The 20,585-nt window shown below is 42.3% G+C and overlaps 1 protein-coding gene across 3 annotated transcripts in view; it reads left to right on the forward strand.

Annotated features, from left to right (window-relative positions):
• Positions 1 to 20,585, forward strand: part of LOC140714971 (ras-related protein Rab-37-like) — a 387,517-nt gene that overhangs the window by 264,799 nt on the left and 102,133 nt on the right. Inside the window, exon 1 of one of the 3 annotated variants that reach the window (XM_073026680.1) lies at positions 18,170 to 18,691. The exons of the other annotated variants lie outside the window; for them this stretch is intronic. Coding sequence (XP_072882781.1) covers positions 18,572 to 18,691 — 120 coding nt within the window. The 5' untranslated portion in view covers positions 18,170 to 18,571. Of the gene's footprint in view, positions 1 to 18,169; positions 18,692 to 20,585 lie in introns of those variants that run through there. 3 annotated transcript variants of the gene reach the window in all.

Genomic DNA, 20,585 nt, shown 5'->3' on the forward strand with positions numbered 1-20,585 from the left:
TTTTATACCTAGTTGTTTAATTTCAGAGCCGAGTTGCTGGAACTCTTCGGAAGAGTCTTTTCTGAATCGCTGAAATTCCTCGGAAGCTTCTTTTCTGTGTTTTTGCAGCAATTCAATAACAGAATCCAAAGATGTAGAACAATCTTCTTTTTTAGTACCTTTAGTAGTTCTTGTACCCATGGTAAGACAGTTTCACGTTCAAAAGTAAGGTTTCAAATCGGGTTGAAAAATAAGAAAAGTAAACTAGGAGCAGCTGAAAAAAGCTACTGTTCCACCAGGAATAGTCCGCCAGCAGGAAAGTCAATATTATATATTCAAAAGAGAATTGGATGTAAATTTGAAAATTAGATGTTCTAATTTTACAGTAATGTACTGCTAATTATGTCCTACCACCCCAAAACACATCATGACATCCATTGATTTTGGCTCTTATGTGTATCAAGTATTAAATCTCTGCCTTGTAGCTGTACCACTAACAATCCGCTCCCCACCCACCCCCTGCATCCAGGTGCTTTCCTCTTTTACTAAAGGAAGCTGGCCAAAGGGATCACCATAATCTCAATGGCTGCTGTGCCGTGGAATGGAGTTTACACTACTTATTGATCTGGGTGCCATGCACAACCAGAACAGATGAGAGTCAAGATGTTCTTCTATCTCACTGGGCACAAGGCAAGAGAACTGTATCATTCCATAAGATACTCAAATGTGATTCTGGGGAGGGCATTATATCCTTTGCAATCACATTGTAACCTACCTCAAATTCATAAAGAGGTAGAATCATTCCTTACTTTATGGAGCCAAGGTCAATAGTAGATAACTGATCTGATTTGAAGGTCTTGCTCAGCAGAAATCAGACTACCTGTAGAGCTGAGAGACCTGCCCAAGGGAACAGCTACCAAGTGCGACAAAATTATCTCTGGAAGCTGAGCCAAAAATATTGAACGGACAAGAGCAGGACCCAGATGAGGTGAAGCACAAGAGAGAGCTGGGAAGATACACGCAAGGTGGTTTGGGTATTTTAAGTTGATAAAGAAATTCTTGTGTATGGTGGCTGGTTCACAAAGTGCACATCGAAGAGGATATTGGAGATTTGTGGAATGGTCAAGATGAGCCTTGCAAGGATCAGGGCAGGGTTGAACACAAGGCATCAGGTACCAAATGTGTCAATTTCACTCCTGTGAAGATCACCTACTAGGCGTGGCTACCCCAAAATGTTGGCACAGAGTTAACCAGCACAGGTCAACTTGTGTTTGGAGTAGCTGTTTGTACTCCTAAAGCCAGCCATCAAACTTGAGGGTGCAGTTAACAGCAATGAGTCAATGTACAAGATCACACTGAAGCTCGCTGGGAAATGCTCTCTGATGGTGGTGGCCCCAAGAATCAAGAAAGCTCTAAAGTGCGTTCAGACATTGCAATAGACTGAGAAACCTTATGCTCTACTTGGGAGCATTGCCTCCAGTAGATGGGACTGGTGACTGTAATTTATGGCAGGGTCATGAAGGTTGCTGCAAGAACAAAATAATTAAGTGGCTAAATTGGTTCATGTACCTAGATACAGTGAAAAATGTTGTTTTGCATGCCATCCATACAGATCATTTCATCACACCAGAGCTCTGATGTAGCACAAGAAAAACAAAAGCAGAATGCAAAAATAGTGTTAGAGTTTCAGAGGAAGTGTGCAATACTGGCAGACAGTAGTGCGCTGAGGTGCTATGATGAGGTTAAGAGTCTATCTTATCTTACAAGGAGACCATTTAATAGTCTTACAACACTATTCAGAAGATATCACTGGAGAAGAGCACTTCCTGGGTAGTAACCCAGCAACAAAAGAAATCAGGCCAAGGCTGATACTTGTGGGAAGTGCTCAGTGGTTTACAGATTACAGCAGGTGATATAGAGGTCATTGACAATACTAGGTTAGACCATGGAAGAATCTGAGAGGTCTGAGGAACAGATGCAAGGAGAAGCAACTGAAGGCAAAATTCAGAATGCAGGGAATCTACTTCACTTGATCACCAGAGCTGGTCTGAAGCAAGATCCATCCAACGGCAAGATATTGAAAAAGATCCTAAGAAAGCAGGTGGATACAATACTTCAATAAATCTAGAATTTGTCAACTATCTGAGCAAGTTCCTGGTATTCTCCCTAGGACATGTGAGCTTCTCAAAAGGTTGACCAGGAAGGATAAACAATGGTTCTAGTTTGCTGATTATGAGCACTGTTTCAAACTAATTAAACAACAGTAACCAAACTGGGTTGTGAAACTTTAATGATAAGAAGTAGCTAACAATACTTGCAGATGCCTCAGAGGAAGATCTCAGAGAAATAGTCCTGCAGGAAAATCAGTCACAAACAGAAATGTGATAGATGAGGATCTGCTGTAGGCACAGATTAAGAAGAAGCTACTCATTGTGATCTTTGTCCTGGAGATGTTTTATCTACACACATGGGAGATGTACACAATGATCCTTGGCCATTGAGTAACTTCCATTATGCCCCTCTATAGAGCACCATTGTTTGGGCAAGCTGCAAACAGAACCAAAATGTTGAGCCAAGCCTACATATATGGGACACAAGCACTGCCTAGGGTTCTGAGACTATCAGTCATTTGTGCAGGAGACTGAGAAGGCTGTTGTGCAGGAGGAAGTGAAGAAACAACTAAAGCAGGTGATTCAAACATAACAGAAGGAGACGCAGTATGAAAATGAGGATAATCTCTGACTGCTCTTCTGATGTGAGAAGACACCTCAAGTCAAGTCGAATTTATAGTTCTGTGTGTGATACAGGTACAATGAAAACTTATTTGCAGCAGCATCACAGGCACATAAGTACACACAACACAGAACATCAATTATTCATAAACTTTAGAAGACAGTAAAGTAAGAGAAATAAATGCCTATGCAAAATCAAGACCTTAGTGAAAAAAAATACACCATCTGAGACAAGGCCACATTAGTGCAAGAGGTCCGTATTGCTACATTGTTGAGATGGGGTCAGGGTTGTGCAGGTTGGTTCAAGAATCTGATGGTTGCAGGAAAGTAGATGTTCCTGAAGCTGGCGATGTGGGACTTCAAGTTTCTCCGCCTCCTGCCTAATGGTAACAGCAAAAGGAGGTGATGTCTCGGATGGTGGGGGATCTTTAATGATAGATGCCACCTTCTTTAGGAAGCACCTCCTGCAAATGCTGCCTGAAGAAAGTGGCATCAGCTTATGGACTGGGCTGTGCCCGCTACCCTCTGCAGCCTCTTGCATTGCTGGGTATTGGATTGACCATAGCAGGCTATGATGCAATCAGTCAACATACTTCAAACTATCCAGTGACCCAAGTAGTTACCAAGCTACCCAAAATAAAACACATAGAAACCAGTCAGTTACCTTGGAAAATTTATTTTCCTTGTTTGATACTAAGAGATGTAGAATGTTTAGTTAAGTAATCCTAGATCTTCATACCATTAAGAATTTAACCAAGTGACCATCTGATCTCTATGTACATTGTTCATCAAGTGACCATCTGATCTCTATGTACATTGTTCATCAAGTGACCATCTGATCTCTATGTACATTGTTCATCAAGTGACCATCTGATCTCTATGTACATTGTTCATCAAGTGACCATCTGATCTCTATGTACATTGTTCATCAAGTGACCATCTGATCTCTATGTACATTGTTCATCAAGTGACCATCTGATCTCTATGTACATTGTTCATCAAGTGACCATCTGATCTCTATGTACATTGTTCATCAAGTGACCATCTGATCTCTATGTACATTGTTCATCAAGTGACCATCTGATCTCTATGTACATTGTTCATCAAGTGACCATCTGATCTCTATGTACATTGTTCATCAAGTGACCATCTGATCTCTATGTACATTGTTCATCAAGTGACCATCTGATCGCTATGTACATTGTTCATCAAGTGACCATCTGATCTCTATGTACATTGTTCATCAAGTGACCATCTGATCTCTATGTACATTGTTCATCAAGTGACCATCTGATCGCTATGTACATTGTTCATCAAGCAGGGACTAGTTTGCCTGCCAGTGATTGAGCATGCACTCTCCTTCTGTAGGTTTACCTGTTGAATAAAGCACATCGTTATTCTGACTTACTGGCTATCCTCCAGTTTCATGGAGAGTGATATTTAAACACTTACAACAACATGTGCAGTGTGCCTAATGTAGTAACACATCCAAAGATGATTTACAGCAGCGTATTAACAAAAAACTTGACAACAAGAGGGAGATATCAGAATGTAGCTAAAAGCAGTGCTGCAGAAGGAGGGTTATTGAAACTTATATAGTCATTCAGCATAGAAACAGGACCACCTTGTCTATGTTGACCATGGAACGCTTACCTACACTAAGCACTTTCACCACTTTTACTAAGCACTCTTGCCTTTTAAGACCATAAGATATAGGAGCAGAAGTAGGCCATTCGGCCCATCGAGTCTGCTCCACCATTCAATCACGGGCTGATCTAATTCTTCCAATCATCCCCATTCCCCTGCTTTCTTCCCATACCCTTTAATGCCCTAGCTAATCAAGAACCTATCTGATGCACCTTCAATAACTCTCGGAGACGTGAGGTGAGATATAGGCTTTTATTGGCTGGAAGAAAGAACAAGCAGCAAGTGACCACCACACAACATCCTGGAGACTGAGGCCGGGGCTGTGCCTCCAATTGCTTTTATACCGAGGTCTGTGGGAGGAGCCACAGGAGCAGTCAGTGGGGGGGGGGGGGGGGGGGTGTCCAGACAGGTATCTGTAGTTCACCACACTGTCTATCTCTGCATTAGATGCACCCGATGACTTGGCCTCCACAGCTGCTCATGGCAACAAATTCCACAGATTTACCCTCTGACTAAAGTAATTTTGCTGCATCCCTGTTTTAAATGGACATTCTTCAATCCTGAAGTCATGCCCTCTTGTCCTGGACTCCCCTACCATGGGAAATAACTTGTCATATCTAATCTTTTCAGACCTTTTAACATTCAAAATGTTTTTATGAGATCTCCCCTCATTCTCCTGAACTCCAGGGAATACAGCCCAAGGGCTGCCAGACGTTTCTCTTACAGTAACCCTTTCATTTCTGGAATCATTCTTGTGAATCTTGTCTGAACCCTCTCCAATGTCAGTATATCCTTTCTAAAATAAGGAGCCCAAAACTGCACACAATATTCTAAGTGTGTCTCACGAGTGCCTTATAGAGCCTCAACATCACATCCTTGCTCTTATATTTTACACCTCTGGAATATATTTCCCAGCATTTGGTCCATAGCCCTCTCTGCCTTGCAGCTTCAAGTCTGTGTCCAGGTGCATATTAAATTTATCACCAATGCCCACTCAGGCTGTGCTTCCAGATAATAGCCACCCTCTGTATGAAAAGATTTTTTCTTAGATCCTCTCACCTTAGACCCAAAGAAACTTCTTTCCTTGAACTCTTAAGCCTTGAGGAAAGAAGTTTATTTTACCCTCATGATTTTGTACAGTTCTATTGGGTTCTCCTTCAGCCTGCTCTCCTTCAAATACAGCCTATGAAGTCAAAAGTTCAAGGTTCAAAGGTCAAGTTTAATGTCAGGGAAGCGTATACAAGATACATCCTGAAATGCTTTTTCTTCACAAAACATCCACAAAAACAGAGAAGTACCCCAAAGAATGAAAGACATTTAAATGTGAGAGCCCCAAAGTCCCCCCCCAGCTCCTCCCTCCTGCATAAGCAGCAGCGAGCAACGATACTCCCTACCCCCACCAGCAAAATAAATGTGCGTCGGTACCATCACTGAGCCCAAGCGTGTGCTACGCAATAGCAGACCAAAGATACCCCAAAAAGCTTCGCATTTCTTCTGAAATTCGACAACCCACAGGTTCTCTCTCTCTCCCTGGCAAGAGAGAGGGAGGTGCCCCCCATTTTCACAGCGAGCGGGAGACATAACAACAACCCACTGATTTATGATGTTAAAAGTCCGTTTCGTTGTATTTTTCGAGCTCAGTGTCCAAAGATCACAAAGACTTCGGGTCTTCGGGCCCACAGCGAAAAATTTTCCTGCCTCCCCGACAACACACAAGTCTCCTGCCGTGACACCAATCTTCAATCCGCCCGTCTCCAGAGCCCTGAGATCTTAAGGCTTCCAAACACGATCGAGATTCTCAGGCCAAACCCTTGGCATGTCGAATAACAGCCAGTCATGGAAGCCTGAAAACGGGTCCTATTCTCACAAAGAACCAAAGCCTGCGTGTAACTCTAGGTTGGGGTCTTCAAAAGAACCCTGAAAGAAAAAAAGAAAGATCTTAAAGGTAGAAGTGAGTTGTTTCCAAAGATGAAAGCAAAGGAGTCACCGTAAGGTGCCAGCATCCCTCCTAAGGCTCTCTTATAAAGGAAATGTTTCATCCCAAGCAACATCATGGTGAATCTGTTCTGGAGCAACACAAAATTTTGGAGGAGCTCAGCAGGTCAGGCAGCATCTCTGGAGAGGAGTAAACAGCTTGTATTCTTCTTTTCCCCCAACCTTCATATTCTGGCTTCTGTTCCCTTCCTTTCCGGTTCTGATGAAGAGTCTTGGCCTATAATGTCAACGTTTATTCCCCTCTGTAGATGCAGCATTTTGTGTGTGTTACTCAAGATTTCCTGCATCTGCAGAATCTCATATGTCTATGAATCCCTTTTGGGCACTCTCCAGCGCTGTCCTATAGTATGGTAAGCAGAAATACACACAATACTACAGCTGTGCCCTCACTAATGTTTTATAAATGTTGCATCAAGGCCTCCCTACCCTGGCAAAGGTGTATCTGCTTCATCATCCAATCTATCTATTCTTCCTGCTTCACTGATCTTTTGACCAATACACAGAGCTCCCTTTATTGCTGAGGATACCATTCATCATATATATCCTGCACTTACAGATCTTACCCAAAAGGCATCTCCTTACATATATTCCATGTGCCGTTACACTGCCCACTTGACCAGATGATCAATTTTGTTCTGTAGTTGTGGACTACCTTCTTCACTTACAACACCAATACCAATTGTTGTGTCATTTGCAAACATATCAATCATATCACTTATATTCACATCTAACCACAATCAGTGAGCTGCTGAGGTTGAGAGCTTCAAGTTACTAGGAGTGAACAGTCCTAGTCCGATCACATTGATGCCATGGCCAAGAAAGCTCACCAATACCTCCACTTCCTCAAAAGATTAAAGAAATTTGGCATGAACCCATTGACCCTCACCAACTTTTATCAATGCTTCATACAATGCTGGACGCATAACAACTGCTAATATAATATGGCAACTGCTCTGCCGGTGACTACAAGAAACTGCAGAGTTGTGGACACCATGGAAACCAGCCTCCCCTCTATTCACTCTGCCTGTTCTTCTCATTGCCTCTGTAAAGCAGCCAGCGTAATCTAAGACCCCATCCACCCAGACATTCTCGCTTCACCCCTCTCCTATAGGACCGAGGATGCAAAAGCACAAATAACCAGGCACAAGGTCAGCTTATACCCTGCTTTTATAAGTATTGAATGATCCCCTAGTAAAGTAAGATGGCCTTTTGATCTCACAATCTATCTCGTTGTGATCTTGCACCATTTGTTTACCTGCACTGCACTCTCTGTAACTATTACACTTTATTCTGCATTGTTATTGGTTTAATCTGTATGAAAAGTATGTAAGAAAAGCTTTTCACTGTATCTCAGTACATTTGACAAAAATGAACCCTTTTCAATTCCAATAATCTGTTAGTGTATCTAGTACAGCAAGGGTCTCAGTACTGATTACATGGTATACCACAACCACTAAAACAGCCCTGCACCAAGGCCCTCTGTTTCTATCACCAAGTCGACTTATTCCACATGGAAGCCAAATTCTCATGTATCCCTTTGCCTTCTCCCAGTCCCCGACAGGAATCAATTCACTCCAGGCAAGGCATAAATTAAACCAGGGTGCTTTCAGTATTTGCATTTCAGAACCATAAACAGCGTCATGCATATGGAACAGATTCTAGGGAGTAACAGATTTACATCTTCCACAGCTGTCTGCCAGAGGGGAGGAAGATAGACAATGATGCCAGATGTATTTTTAAATATCTCCTCCTAAATACTATTTTTTCCTCTTTACACCCAGAGATGTAAATATTAAATGATTTCTTTCTTGCCAGGGTTATAAACATCATTTTAGCTTTCAGATGCTGAGGGAGAGTCTGTCAGTTGCTAAGCAACAGGTTGTCTCAGACACCGAACACTAAGCTGTGGTGGGGGGGAGGTTTGCTGACTGGTGTCAATTATACCAAGAAGAGTTTCAGATTTGAATCAGGGAGATCTCAGGCAGGAACAATCCTCTGATTTATAATTCCCCTTTCTTCTCCTTTTACCCCTACTTTGGAGAAGAGGGGAATGGCTGACAGCTGCTGAGTAATTCCATCGTCTCTCTCCATCTCCTTCAGAACCGTTGTCGCATCCCGGTCTTCATTTGTGGGACCATAGGAGGAGACCCGGCCATGTGTTGAGACATCAGAGAAAGAGGAATGGTTCCATAAAGGCACTTGTGTATTTTCCATGAAACAGATAGGTATCCTATCAAACATGAGAAACAGAGGCAGCAGAAGGCTTCGTGTCTGCTCCAGCATTCAATAAGACCGTATCTGATACTTTACATCCACACCATTTCCCTGCACTCACCCCTTATCTCTTGATTCCTTTAGTGCTGCAGACAGAAGCATGCTCTTCAGCCCACACTGACTATTGTACTTGTCTATACTAGCCCCATTTATCTCCATTACTTCCACAGCCTTCTATGCCTTGATGATCCAAATGCTTATCTAAATACCTCTTAACTGTTATGAGAGTTCCTGCCTCCACCAATTGGCCCATCGAGTCTGCTCCACCATTCCATCCTGGCTGATTTATTATCCCTTCAACCCCATTCTCCCACCTTGTCCTCATAACCTCTGACACCCTAACTAATCAAGAATCATTCTGAGGTTATGCTCTCTGGTTTTTGACTTCCCCACTGTAAGAAACATCCTCACCATGCCCATTCTGTCTGTGCCTTCCAATATTTGACAGATATCAATGAGATCCCCCTTCATTCTTCTAAACTCCACCAAGTACAAGCCCACAGCCATCAAACTCTCCTCATATGTTAACTATTTCATTCCCATGATCATTCCCATGAACCTCCTCTGGACCCTCTCCAATGCCAGCACATCCTTTCTTAGCTAAGGGGCCCATTAAGGAGATAGATGAAGGTAGAGCAGTGGTTGTTGTCTGCATGGATTTTAGTAAGGTCTTTGACCAAGTCCCTCATGAGAGGCTAATCCAGAAGATTAGGATGCAAGTGGTCCACAGCGAATTTGCTGTTTGGATTCAGAACTAGCTTGCTCTTAGAAGAGATAGTGGTCAATGGAATTTATTTGAACTAGAGGTCTGTAATTAGTGGTGATCCATAGGGATGTGTACTGGGACCTCTGCTGTTTGTGATGTATATTAATGATCTGGATGAAAATGTAGATGGTTGGGTCAGAAAGTTTGCGGATGATACCAAGATTGGTGGAGCTATGGATAGTGCAGGAGACTGGCAAAGAGTACAGGATGATACAGATTAGTTGCAGATAAGGGCAGAGAAAAGGCAGATGGAGTTTAACCCAGATAAATGTGAGGTGTTGCACCTTGGTAGGGCAAATGCAAGGAGACTGTACACTGTTGAAGACAAGATCCTAAACAGTGTTGATGAGTAGTCAGATATTGGGATCCAAGTTCATAGCTCCTTGAAAGTGGCTACATGGGTTGATAGGGTGGTTAAGAAGGCTTATGGTATGTTTTATTTTATTTGTCGAGGCATTAAGTTCAAAAGTCAAGAGGTTATGTTGCAACTTTATAAAACTCTGGTTAGGCCACATCAGGAGTTCTGTTTGCCTACTATAGGAAGGATGTTGAGGCTTTGGAGAGGGTGCCGAAGGGGTTTACCAGGATGCTGCCTGGTTTAGAGGGCATGTGCTATCATGAGAGGCTGGATGAACTTGGGTTGTTTTCCCTGGAGCAGCAGACACTGAGTGGAGATCTGGTAAAGGTTTATAAGATTATGGGAGACATAGATAGAGTAGAGAGTGAGAGAGTATCTGTTTCCCAGGGTTGAAATGGCTAACACCAGAGGGCATGCATTCAAGGTGTGAGGGGTTAGGTTCAAGAGGGATGTGAGGGTAAGTTTTTTACTTAGGGAGTGGCCGCTGCCTGGTATGGTGGTAGAGGCAAATACATTAGAGGCTTTTAAGAAACATGATGAAGATAGAGGGGTAGGAGTTATTAGTTTTGGGGGTTTTTTAGCTGGTTTGGCTCAATATTGTGTGCCAAAGGGCCTGCTCCTATGTTGTACTATGTTCACTATTTAAAACTGATCACCATATTCCAAGTGTGGTCTGACCAATGCCTTATAAAGCCTCTGTGGCCCAATGAGCCCACATTGTCCAATTTCACACATGTGACCAATTAACCTGCTAACATGTGTGTCAGAGGAAACTCTTGCAGTCAAGGGAGAACATACAACTGTGAAATTGAACTCAGGTCACTGGTACTGTAATAGCATTATGCTAACTGTTAGACTTCCTTCATGGATCTCCCCTGCACCCTCTCCAACAAAATCACATCTTTCCTATAATGTGGCAAAAGTCTCACCAATCTTGGCCAAGAAAAGGAACATTTGCTTGATTTGCACATCACTGCATCTCCCTTCTCATTCCTGATCCTGATCTGTACAAGCAAGGGTTAAGAAAGTGTCCGGAGAAGGATAATTTTCACAAAATGTGCAGTCGGCTCAGGCAGTAGACGTCCTTTTCGCACGGCAGGGGTCCCGAGCCATTGATAGAGGAAGACAAATGAAGGATTCTGTGGTGGCACTTACTATTCATTAAATAGTTTACTAATTCTGAAGTATTATTGGCTTTTACCATGTAGATTCTGTTGGCTATTAATACTTGTTTCATCATACTGATTGAATATGTAAATAAGGAATTTGAACATCCACATGATTACCAATCAGTTAATATCTGTATCCAACTAGTCAATTTCTGCATAAAAATGACATATCTTTGTTCAACCTTCAGAACAGTTTGGTGACAGGCTGTGCTGTTCTCCTTGGCCACAAGTAAATTAAGTGTGATTGAGGAACGAATACAAGTTTTCTGAGTCCATTTGATGAATGACAACACTGGCACTCAACAAGTAGTGGTTTGATGACTAGACAGCAGCAACTGTCCAATGTAGCACCTTTTCCATCAGGTCAGAAGGTTTTGTTCCAGAGACCTGAAGCCTTGGCTGCTCTGTTCTTCTAAAAAGCTGTTAAACTGAGATCTGGCCTGTAAAAGATCCCGTTGCAGGATCTTGAAGAAAGGCAGAATTCTCTGAAGAGGAATTTTAATCCAGAGAGCTGGCCAATATTTATTTAGCAATAAACATCATTAAAGATACATTTTCTGGTCATCATCTCCTTCCAGCTTTTGGGAGTTTGCTGTGACAAACTTGCCTGCCACATTTTACACTTCTAAAGCTGTGAAATTCTTTGGGATGGTTCTACATTTATGGAAAGCATGATACTAAAAGATGGTGAGTAAATTCTTTATTCCATCTCTTCATCTACTGCAAGTTGACATCTGAAACCAGAGACCAGTCCTATCGCCTCTTCATGTCTCAGTGCCATGGTGGGTGACACTGAGGTCCATGAGAAGAGATGAGGTTTTATCACTGACTTCCTTCTTTAAAAAGATGGATTTACGTAAAGGTAAATCCAAGAAGGTAAGGCAGAGAAGTAATATCATTGTGAGGGGTCTTGAAAATGAACCAGAAAAAAAGAAAAAAATTGCATTTAGGTCGCACCTTCTTTGTTATAGGAAACAAGATAATGTTGAAAGCACAGTAGTAAATTGGCCCAGAGCCAGGTCTCACCAAGTAGAAGGTGGTAAAGGCCAGATCTTGTTTCGTGGTATTGGCAACAGCATGGTTAAGTAACTGGTCTATAATCCAGAAGCTTGGATTATGGACATCCTGTAGGCATGAGTTCAAATTTCCACCAAGCAGCTGCTGGAAGGATTCATTGGAAGTTTGTGATTAGTCATGTGCTACAGGAATTGGTGCTGGGTCCTTTGTTACTGACAATATATATGAAAAACTTAGACCTGAATGAAGAAGTTATGATTAGGAAGTTTACAGTTGACCTGAAAATCGGTGTTGTTTTGGTTGGTAATGATGTTTGTCTGAGGCCAAACTGCAGGAAATAAAGCAGTTGGAAAATTGGGTTGAGGGCTGGCAGATTGAATTTGTTTTGAGAAGTCAAATTGCATGTGACATATAAAATAAACAGCAGGGGCTAAGCAACATTGATGAATAGAGGGACCCAAGAGTCTGAGTCCATAGTCTCCTGTAAATTTTAATAGAGCAGGATAAGGTGGTGAAGAAAGCTTATGCATGCTTACCTTCATAGATTAGGCCACAGAATATAAATGTAGGGACATTATGTTGCAACTTTGCAGAACACTGGCTAGGCCACACTATGTGCAGATGTGTTTGACAGGTATAGACAAGATGTGTATGTGCTGGAAAGATTCACCATGATATTCCCTGCATTGTTGGAATTTAGCTCTGGGGAGAGATTGGGCTGAGCTTGAGTTCCCCAGAGCAAAGGAGGCTGAGGGTGACCTGAGGGTACACCAAAGTATGAAGACATGGATAGGGTAGATAGGCAGTATCCTTTTTCCGTGATGGGACATCAGTTTAAGGCGAGAGGTTGGAGATTTAAAGGAAATTTCCAAGTGTAATTCTTTTACACAGGGAGTGACTTACAGTAGCATGCAAAAGTTTGGGCATTTCTGGTCAAGATTTCTGTTACTGTGAATAGCTAAGCGAGTAAAAGATGACCTGATTTCCAAAAGGCATAAAGTTAAAGATGACACATTTCTTTAATATTTTAAGCAAGATTACTTATTTATTTATTTTTTTCTGATGACTCTTTTATGAAGGTCATATTTGTGCAGGTGTCGCTGCACAGTAGAACAGTGGACCACCATTCCAGAGTCTGCTAAATCTTCTTGAAGCTCTTTTGCAGTCAAATGGGGGTTTTGATTTGCCTTTCTAGCAATCCTATGAGCAGTTCTCTCAGAAAGTTTTCTTGGTCTTCCAGACCTCATCTTGACCTCCACCGTTCCTGTTAACTGCCATTTCTTAATTACATTACAAACTGAGGAAACGGCTACCTGAAAATGCTTTGCTATCTTCTTATAGCCTTCTCCTGCTTTGTGGGCATCATTTAATTTTCAGAGTGCTAGGCAGCTGCTTAGAGGAGCCCATGGCTGCTGATTGTTGGGACAAAGTTTCTTCTTCTTCTATTTCCGGCAGTTTAGACACATCTAGGCGTATTACTGCCCTCTGCAGGATGTACAATTCATTACAGAATTTCAAGAAACTCAAATTCTCGAATATAAACTGGTCGCACGTAGAAACGGAATAATAAACTTTTCATTCAAATGGTGGTTCTCTTTGTGGCCAAACAAAGATTTAATAGAAAAACAAAATACATTTAAGTCAGACAGCCTTTTGAGCAATATTCTTCTTTCAATTTTATATAGATTACAACTCAGCAAAACATGCTGAACTGTCTCTGAGCTACCACAGTCACATAATCCAGTTGGACGTTTTCCTATTGTCTTTAAGTAATAGTTTAGCCCACAATGCCCCAACCTAAGTCTTGTTAATTTCACCATATCTCTATGATTTAAAGAGTAACAGTCTGAGAACCTTTTAACTAGAGGGTGACTAGAAAAGAACTGCCTTCCATTTAATTCATTTTTCCAATCTTCTTGCCATTTCTTCTCTGTACCTTTTTTTATCATACTTTTCAATTCTGCTCTGCTGAGGGGTATTTTACTTCCTACTTGCCTGCTCTGTAAGGAAGACTTTGCAATGCCATCCACAATTTCATTTCCCTCCACCCCAACATGCCCAGGTATCCATGAAAATCTAACTTCACAACCCATCTTCCCACTCTAAACAAAACTAAGAGAATCTCAATAACTATGTCAGGACGAGCTTTTGATTTCTTCCCTTTTATAGCCTCTAAGGCAGCAGCAGAATCCGAACAGATGATAACCCTGCATGGTCGAGAGTCTTCTATCCACTATAAGGCCCAGAGGATTGCTAATAATTCTGTTGCAAAGACAGAAACACCATCTGAAACACGGTGACCAATCTCAACTCCAAGTTGAGACAGGTACATCCCAAATCCCTCCTTACTGTTCTCTGGGTCCACTGGGACAAGGTTTGAGGAGTCAGGGTATTTATAAAGCTTTGAAATTTGCATCATCTGGCCTTTCCTAATGATGACTGTGAACATGTCATAGCCCTAACAAGCTAATGAAGATCTGAGACCTTGGTAAAAGTTACCTGAGAGATCACATCTCTTGGGGTGCCCAAACTTTTGCATGGTGCTCCTTTCCTTTTTTTCACTTTAAAATTGTACAAAACAAAAATAATACACTAATCTTGCTTAAAATGTTGAAAAGAATGTTTCATCTTTAACTTTATGACTTTTGGAGATCAGTTCACCTTCTACTCACTTAACTATTCACAGTAACAGAAATTTTGACCAGGGGTGCCCAAACTTTTACATGCAACTGTATATCTGGAACATATTGCCAGAGGAGATGGTGGAATCAGATACAAACACTACAGTTAAGAGGCTTTTAAAAAGACATTTGAGTAGGCAAAGCATAGAAAGATACAGTCCTGGTACAGGCAAGTGTAGGTGGGCAAAAGGGTTGGCTTGGACATGATGGGCCAAGTGGTCTGGTCTATTTCTGTGCTGTACAGCTCCATAAGTCCAGTTAGTGATTTGAATGACAATGTCTTAGTAATAATGGCTGCAAAAGCCATTGGTTTGTTGTAAAATTTCATCTAGTTCACTAATGTCCTTTGGAGTAGGAAAACTCTCGTCTCTTATCTAAACTTGCCTACAAGTGACTCCAGGTACTCTCTATGTAGTTAACCTGAAACAGCTGAGCAAGCAAGCCAACTAGCTCTGGGCTAATTAGGGATGGACAATAGATGCCAGTGATGCCCAGTGCCCCAAAAAAAATTACTGAGGAGAACCCATCAAACACAAACCCCCAATAACTCCCAAGCAGGAGAGCTCTCTCCTATTGCATATCAGTTAAGTCAAAACCAGATGCACAGGAAAAGAGGACAGGTATTTAAACTGAGCAGGATGGTGAGAGGAGAGGAACCAACCTAGTTTTCCACTCTTGATCACTGACAGAAATTCCTCCATTTACTTGTAACTTCAACAACCTAAACTCTATATTCACAAGAATATGCAGTGAGGGTGAAGGGTTAAAAGAGGAAGCAGTTCCATTATGGCAACACTTCCACATATTCCTGAGAAGTTCCAATGTCTTTCATACATAATTAATTATTTTAAATATTAGCGCTTAAAATGTAGAGAAGTAATAGGCACAGGAAGGTTCTACAAAGACAAGTCAAGCAGTCCTTTTGCAGGGGTGTGGTGCGGCCTCAACCAGAAACATCATCTGACACTTTTTGCCTCCACAGATGTTACTTGACATGCTGACTTCCTCCAGTGCTCTGTCTTTTGTTCCAGATTCTATGCCAATTCATCCATTTTAATGTTGCTATTGCTAAGAGAGGATGCCTTTTAAAATCGTACCTTGTCACCTGTACTAGCAAACTTTAAGATTATCCTCCCACGATTGAACACACCCCAGAGGACCAGATTAGGTTATTTGTACAAGGCCCTGGATCAGGCCCAACGCCCACAATCTGCAGACCAGTGGAGCTGATCTGGGCAGAGTGAGGAGGTGGGAATGCTGATCAAGAACAGGATCAGTCAGGTAACTGACAGTTTTAGACTTCAGGTTTTGTTTTTAACAAGTAAGGAATTTACAAAATAAGAGTCATCCTTTAAATTGAACTATACAGAAATTCCTTCGATCAGAGGCTAGTGAATCTCTTCAATTCTCTTCCCCTGAAAGTAGTGGAGGCCAGATCATTAGATATATTTAAGATGAGGATGGATAAATATTTGAAAGATTAAGGAATTAAGGATATTGGGGAACTTTTACAAAAGGGCCGGCTTCCCCTTTAGGTCAGCATAGATCATCCATGATCATATTAAATAAGTGGTACAGGCTTGAGTGCATTGCTCCCTCTAAGGTGCGCGGGTGTATGGCCATGCATTAGCTGAAATGCTCCCACACAGATAGTCTTTGTTGCAGCACGGCTACAATTTTCTCCTGTATAATGGTAATATAATTTTGAAATTATGCTAATATAATTTTGAAATCTATGTTAATATAATTGTGAAATGCCCTGTAATCAATTATGTGTTAATGAATATAATCCATAATTTTTCTAAATAATAAATGTACCACATCCTTTACTTTGTAACATTTTAGAGCTTTGACATATTTACATTGTCAGGCAGTGTTTCAGGTTACAACAATAAACACAGAATGGAAATCCGTAGCTTGTTGTTAATAAATTGCTGGCCAACTAAACGCCAATGCCATCTAGTCAAAACCTTTTATTTTTGCCTTTGTGCCTGTTGGTTGTTTTGACTGCCTGACATCGTTTACTTGTGTTGTGAGTTGTGCTTTGTGTTTGTTTGATATGAAACCCTCTAAATTCTGTTTTAGTAAGTAATCTTTCATAATCTAACAAGAATTTTAAAAAATTGATAGAACAAAGTAAATTTGTTTCTTTAAATTTTATGACTGTGGTTATTTTATTAAAATTATAAATTTTGACTTAACATTAATAAATGTTTCAACTAATAATCATTATTTTTAGTATTCGCAAATAACAATTATTATTGTTTTTAGTATCCTAAGGATATTGAAAAGCAGAAGAGTTAAATGCTTTGAAGAACAAAGTTCATACAACATTTATAGTTTATTCATAGTATGCATATTACAAAAAAAAATTTAAAGTGCCGTGCAGTTTTCAGGCCATGTAAAAATTCCCTGCTCAGTGCAATGGTTAGTCTGCACAGCTGTAAAAAAAAGTTAGAGGTGTCATTGCTTGAGGGGCCTGGTGACCTCCTACTCCTATGTTCTTGTGTTAAATGGAGGTACTAGCCCCAATTGCTGTAAAGTGTGCATGGTGGAGAGAGCGAGGTACATCATGTTAGGATGCTGTGCTCCCCATAGTCAGAAACTGGTTGTCAAGCATTTGAAGAACAGTGGGAGACTGCAGGTGCTGGAATCAGAAACAACACTCAAAATGCTGGAGGGACTCAGAAGATCTGGATGCATCTGTAAAAGGAAATGAACAGTCAACATTCTGAGTGGAGACCGTTCATCTGAACTAAAAGATGAATAAGAAATAGTCAGTGTAAAGACAGGGGTGGAAGGGATGGAGCAAGAGCTGGAAAGTAGCAGGTGGATGCAGCTGAGGAGGGGAAAACCAGGTGGAGGAGGGGAGAGTGGATGAAGGGGTGGAGGAGGGGAGAGTGGATGAAGGGGTGGAGGAGGAGAAAGAAAGTGGGTGATGGGATCTGGGGTGGGTTTTTGGAAGAACTGGATACATAGGGAGGAGAGAGAAAAGGGACAAACAGGGAGCAGGTCAACTGAAATTGTAGAATTCAACATTAATGCTGTTGGATTCTGGACTATCCAGTTGGAGTGTGATGTGCTGTTCCTCTAGTTTGTGGTTAGCCTCGCTCTGGCAGTGGAGAGAAGGGTAGGGGAATTAACAATGAAGATCAATACACAGACATTAGATGAGGGGGACAAGAGTATAGAAGCAAAGGTGAAGGGGCAATGGATGTAGGGGAGAGACTGAAGGATGGGGAATGTTCTAGAGAGGGAGTATTGGAGAAGGGCAAAGGAGAAATGGAGAAAAGGTGGTGCAGAGGGTGAGACTGGATAAGATGTTGAAATGAATTGGAAAGAGAGAAACCCATAGAAAAATAGGTGACAAGTATGGGGAGGAATGGAGTATAAAGGGTGTGAAGAAGGGGACATAGGGAGGGAGGTGGTCTCTGAAGGGAAATGGGTGTGGAGATGAAGTTGAGAGTGACGGTAAGGAAAAGGGTGAGGAGGGAAGGAAGGGGAGGAGGAGGGCAGACCAGAGAGAAGAGGAATAGTAGAGGGACGAGTGAGTTGAGTGCAGAAGGCTGGGAACGAGGAGGCAACATGGGTAGCAGTTATTCAGCCCATTGCTGAGGGACAAGACCAGGCGGGAGGAGACTTGTCTGGAGCTCGCTGCTCCTGTGAGAGTTAAACTGAAAGTAAAGTGCCTGAGCTCCGATGACTGATGTTGCAGCCCCTCCCTCCTTTGCTTGAGATGATCACCTGTAGATGAGCGAGAGAGAGGGAGGGGGTCGGCACTGCACATACGGAGCCAGTCTTACTGGGCTAGGATTCCGGAGCCGGGATTGGACATGGAGCTCCCTCTGTCCGGAGCTCCCTTTCGCTAACCCGGGCCAGGGAGTGCCGAAGCCCGGGGCGGTTCTACCATCGCGTCGCGTCTCTCGATTTTACTTCCTTTCCCTCAACCTGCCATGCCTCGCAAAAAGAGTTCCCAGCCGAGCCAGAGCAGCGTCGACCTGTCGAATGGAGCGCCCAAGTCTCCCTTGCACCGCTCCGGGTCCAGCAGTGAGATCCACGACCTGACATACAAGGTGTGTAGTTCTGGATGCGAATATGTTTTTTAAAAACTAGCAGCAAGAAATCCAGCAAATTAGCTGATTAACCAGTTCCGTGCCCGCGAGGGGTTAGGAGAGGTTTGTTAGGATACTGAGTGTATTAGGGACCGAAGGGGATTGGAGTTGGAGGGGTGAGGAGTCTCTCAGTCTCCGCCCCCCCCCCCCCCCCCCCCACCCCGCCTGCTAGTCTCTCCGGGTCTGGTGACGAACGCAAGCTTTGGTAATTTTAGTCATCGAGCTGGTATAAACAGAGAACTGTTGAGCATTTTAACAAGGTTTGTTTTCCATCTTCGAATCCTGTAGCGTAGAAATAGGCCACTCGGCCCATTCGACTTGAGTTGCCCCAGGCAGTTTGACCAATTCCTCCCAGCCCCTTTCTGTGATGGACAGAGGGAAAGGAAAACCAGTGTTAGTACAGGCAGAGCTGCAATATTGTCATTTAAAAAAAAATCTGATTCACTAATTCCTCCAGAGAAGCAAGTCTACCATCCTTACCTAATCTGTACCAGCCCAACAAGTCCTTCCCCCCACCCCGCACTGCCATGATGTGATATTATCACTCGCAAGTACTCCAACAGGAATATCCTGACGGTCATTCACTCTCTCCTCCCCCCCCCCCCCCCAAATATAAATACCTGCAGATCATGTACAAGGCTGGTATCCAGCAATGAGTGATTTACTTAAAGGCAATCCACCTTCTACAAGATACAAGTCAGAATTGTGTCTATATATTTTCCTCAAAACCATTCCGTCCAAAGCAGTCCACCCCCCCTTATCATCCTAAATATCGATTCCCTCTGATACTAATGCACAGTGACTGCAGTGGGTAGAATCTACAAAATGCACTGCAGTTATTAGCCATATCTGCTGTGATTTTTTTAAACCTTGTTGTGGGCATCCCAGTGCATCTTATTTCTTCTCTTTGATATCGAATGGCAAATTCACCAGATTGGATAAGTAGCCTCCCATCTCCAAAGCCCTTAGGGCTACCATTGGCCAAAAAAGTAACTGGACCAGCCAGATAAATAGAGATTCTGTGGCTGCTGGAGGTCTTTACTTATTGTTTATTCATTGAGATACAGTGTGGAATAGACCCTTCGAGCCAAGAGGCCCATCAATCCTCCAATTTAATCTCAGCCTAATCACGGGACAATTTACAATGACCAATTAATCTACCAACCAGAATGTCTTCGGACTGTGGGAGGAAACTGGATCACCTGGAGGAAACCCACTCTGTCACGGGGAGAACGTACAAACTCCTTACAGGCAGCAACAGGAACATCTTGAGCAACACATGCAAAATGCTGAAGGAACTCAGCAAGTCAGACAGCATTAATGGAGGGAAATAAACAGTCGATGTTTTAGACTGAGACCCTTCATCAAGACTGAAGCTGAGTTCTTTCAGCATTTTGTGTGTATTGCTGCAGCCAGTCAATTGCCCTGTCACATGAAGCAAGTGACATACCTTCTGACTTTGCAGATGCTTTCTTGTGCCTACAAGCCAGGGATCAGCTGGAATACGTTCCACTTGTCTTACTAGGTGAAGCTGTACAAACAGTCAAGGAACTCTATCATCAACACAGTAGGAGGACAGTTATGTATAATTTATATTGGACATTGGTGAGGCTTCATTTCATCCGGTTTGAGCAAGGAAACACTAGACAGACTAGGCTTCTATCTACTGCAGTTTAGAAGAGTCAGAGTAGATTTTACTGAAAGGTGTAAGATCTTGCAGTGTCTTGACAGTGGATGTGAGGAACATGTTTCTTCTTGTGGAAGGATCCAGAATGAGTGTTCACTGTTCAAAAATGAGGACTTGCTCTTTTGTGTTTCTCCTAGAGATTTCTGATGGACTTCTCCTTGGGATATC

This window comes from Hemitrygon akajei, chromosome 22, assembly GCF_048418815.1.
Source record: "Hemitrygon akajei chromosome 22, sHemAka1.3, whole genome shotgun sequence".
NCBI lineage: Eukaryota > Metazoa > Chordata > Chondrichthyes > Myliobatiformes > Dasyatidae > Hemitrygon > Hemitrygon akajei.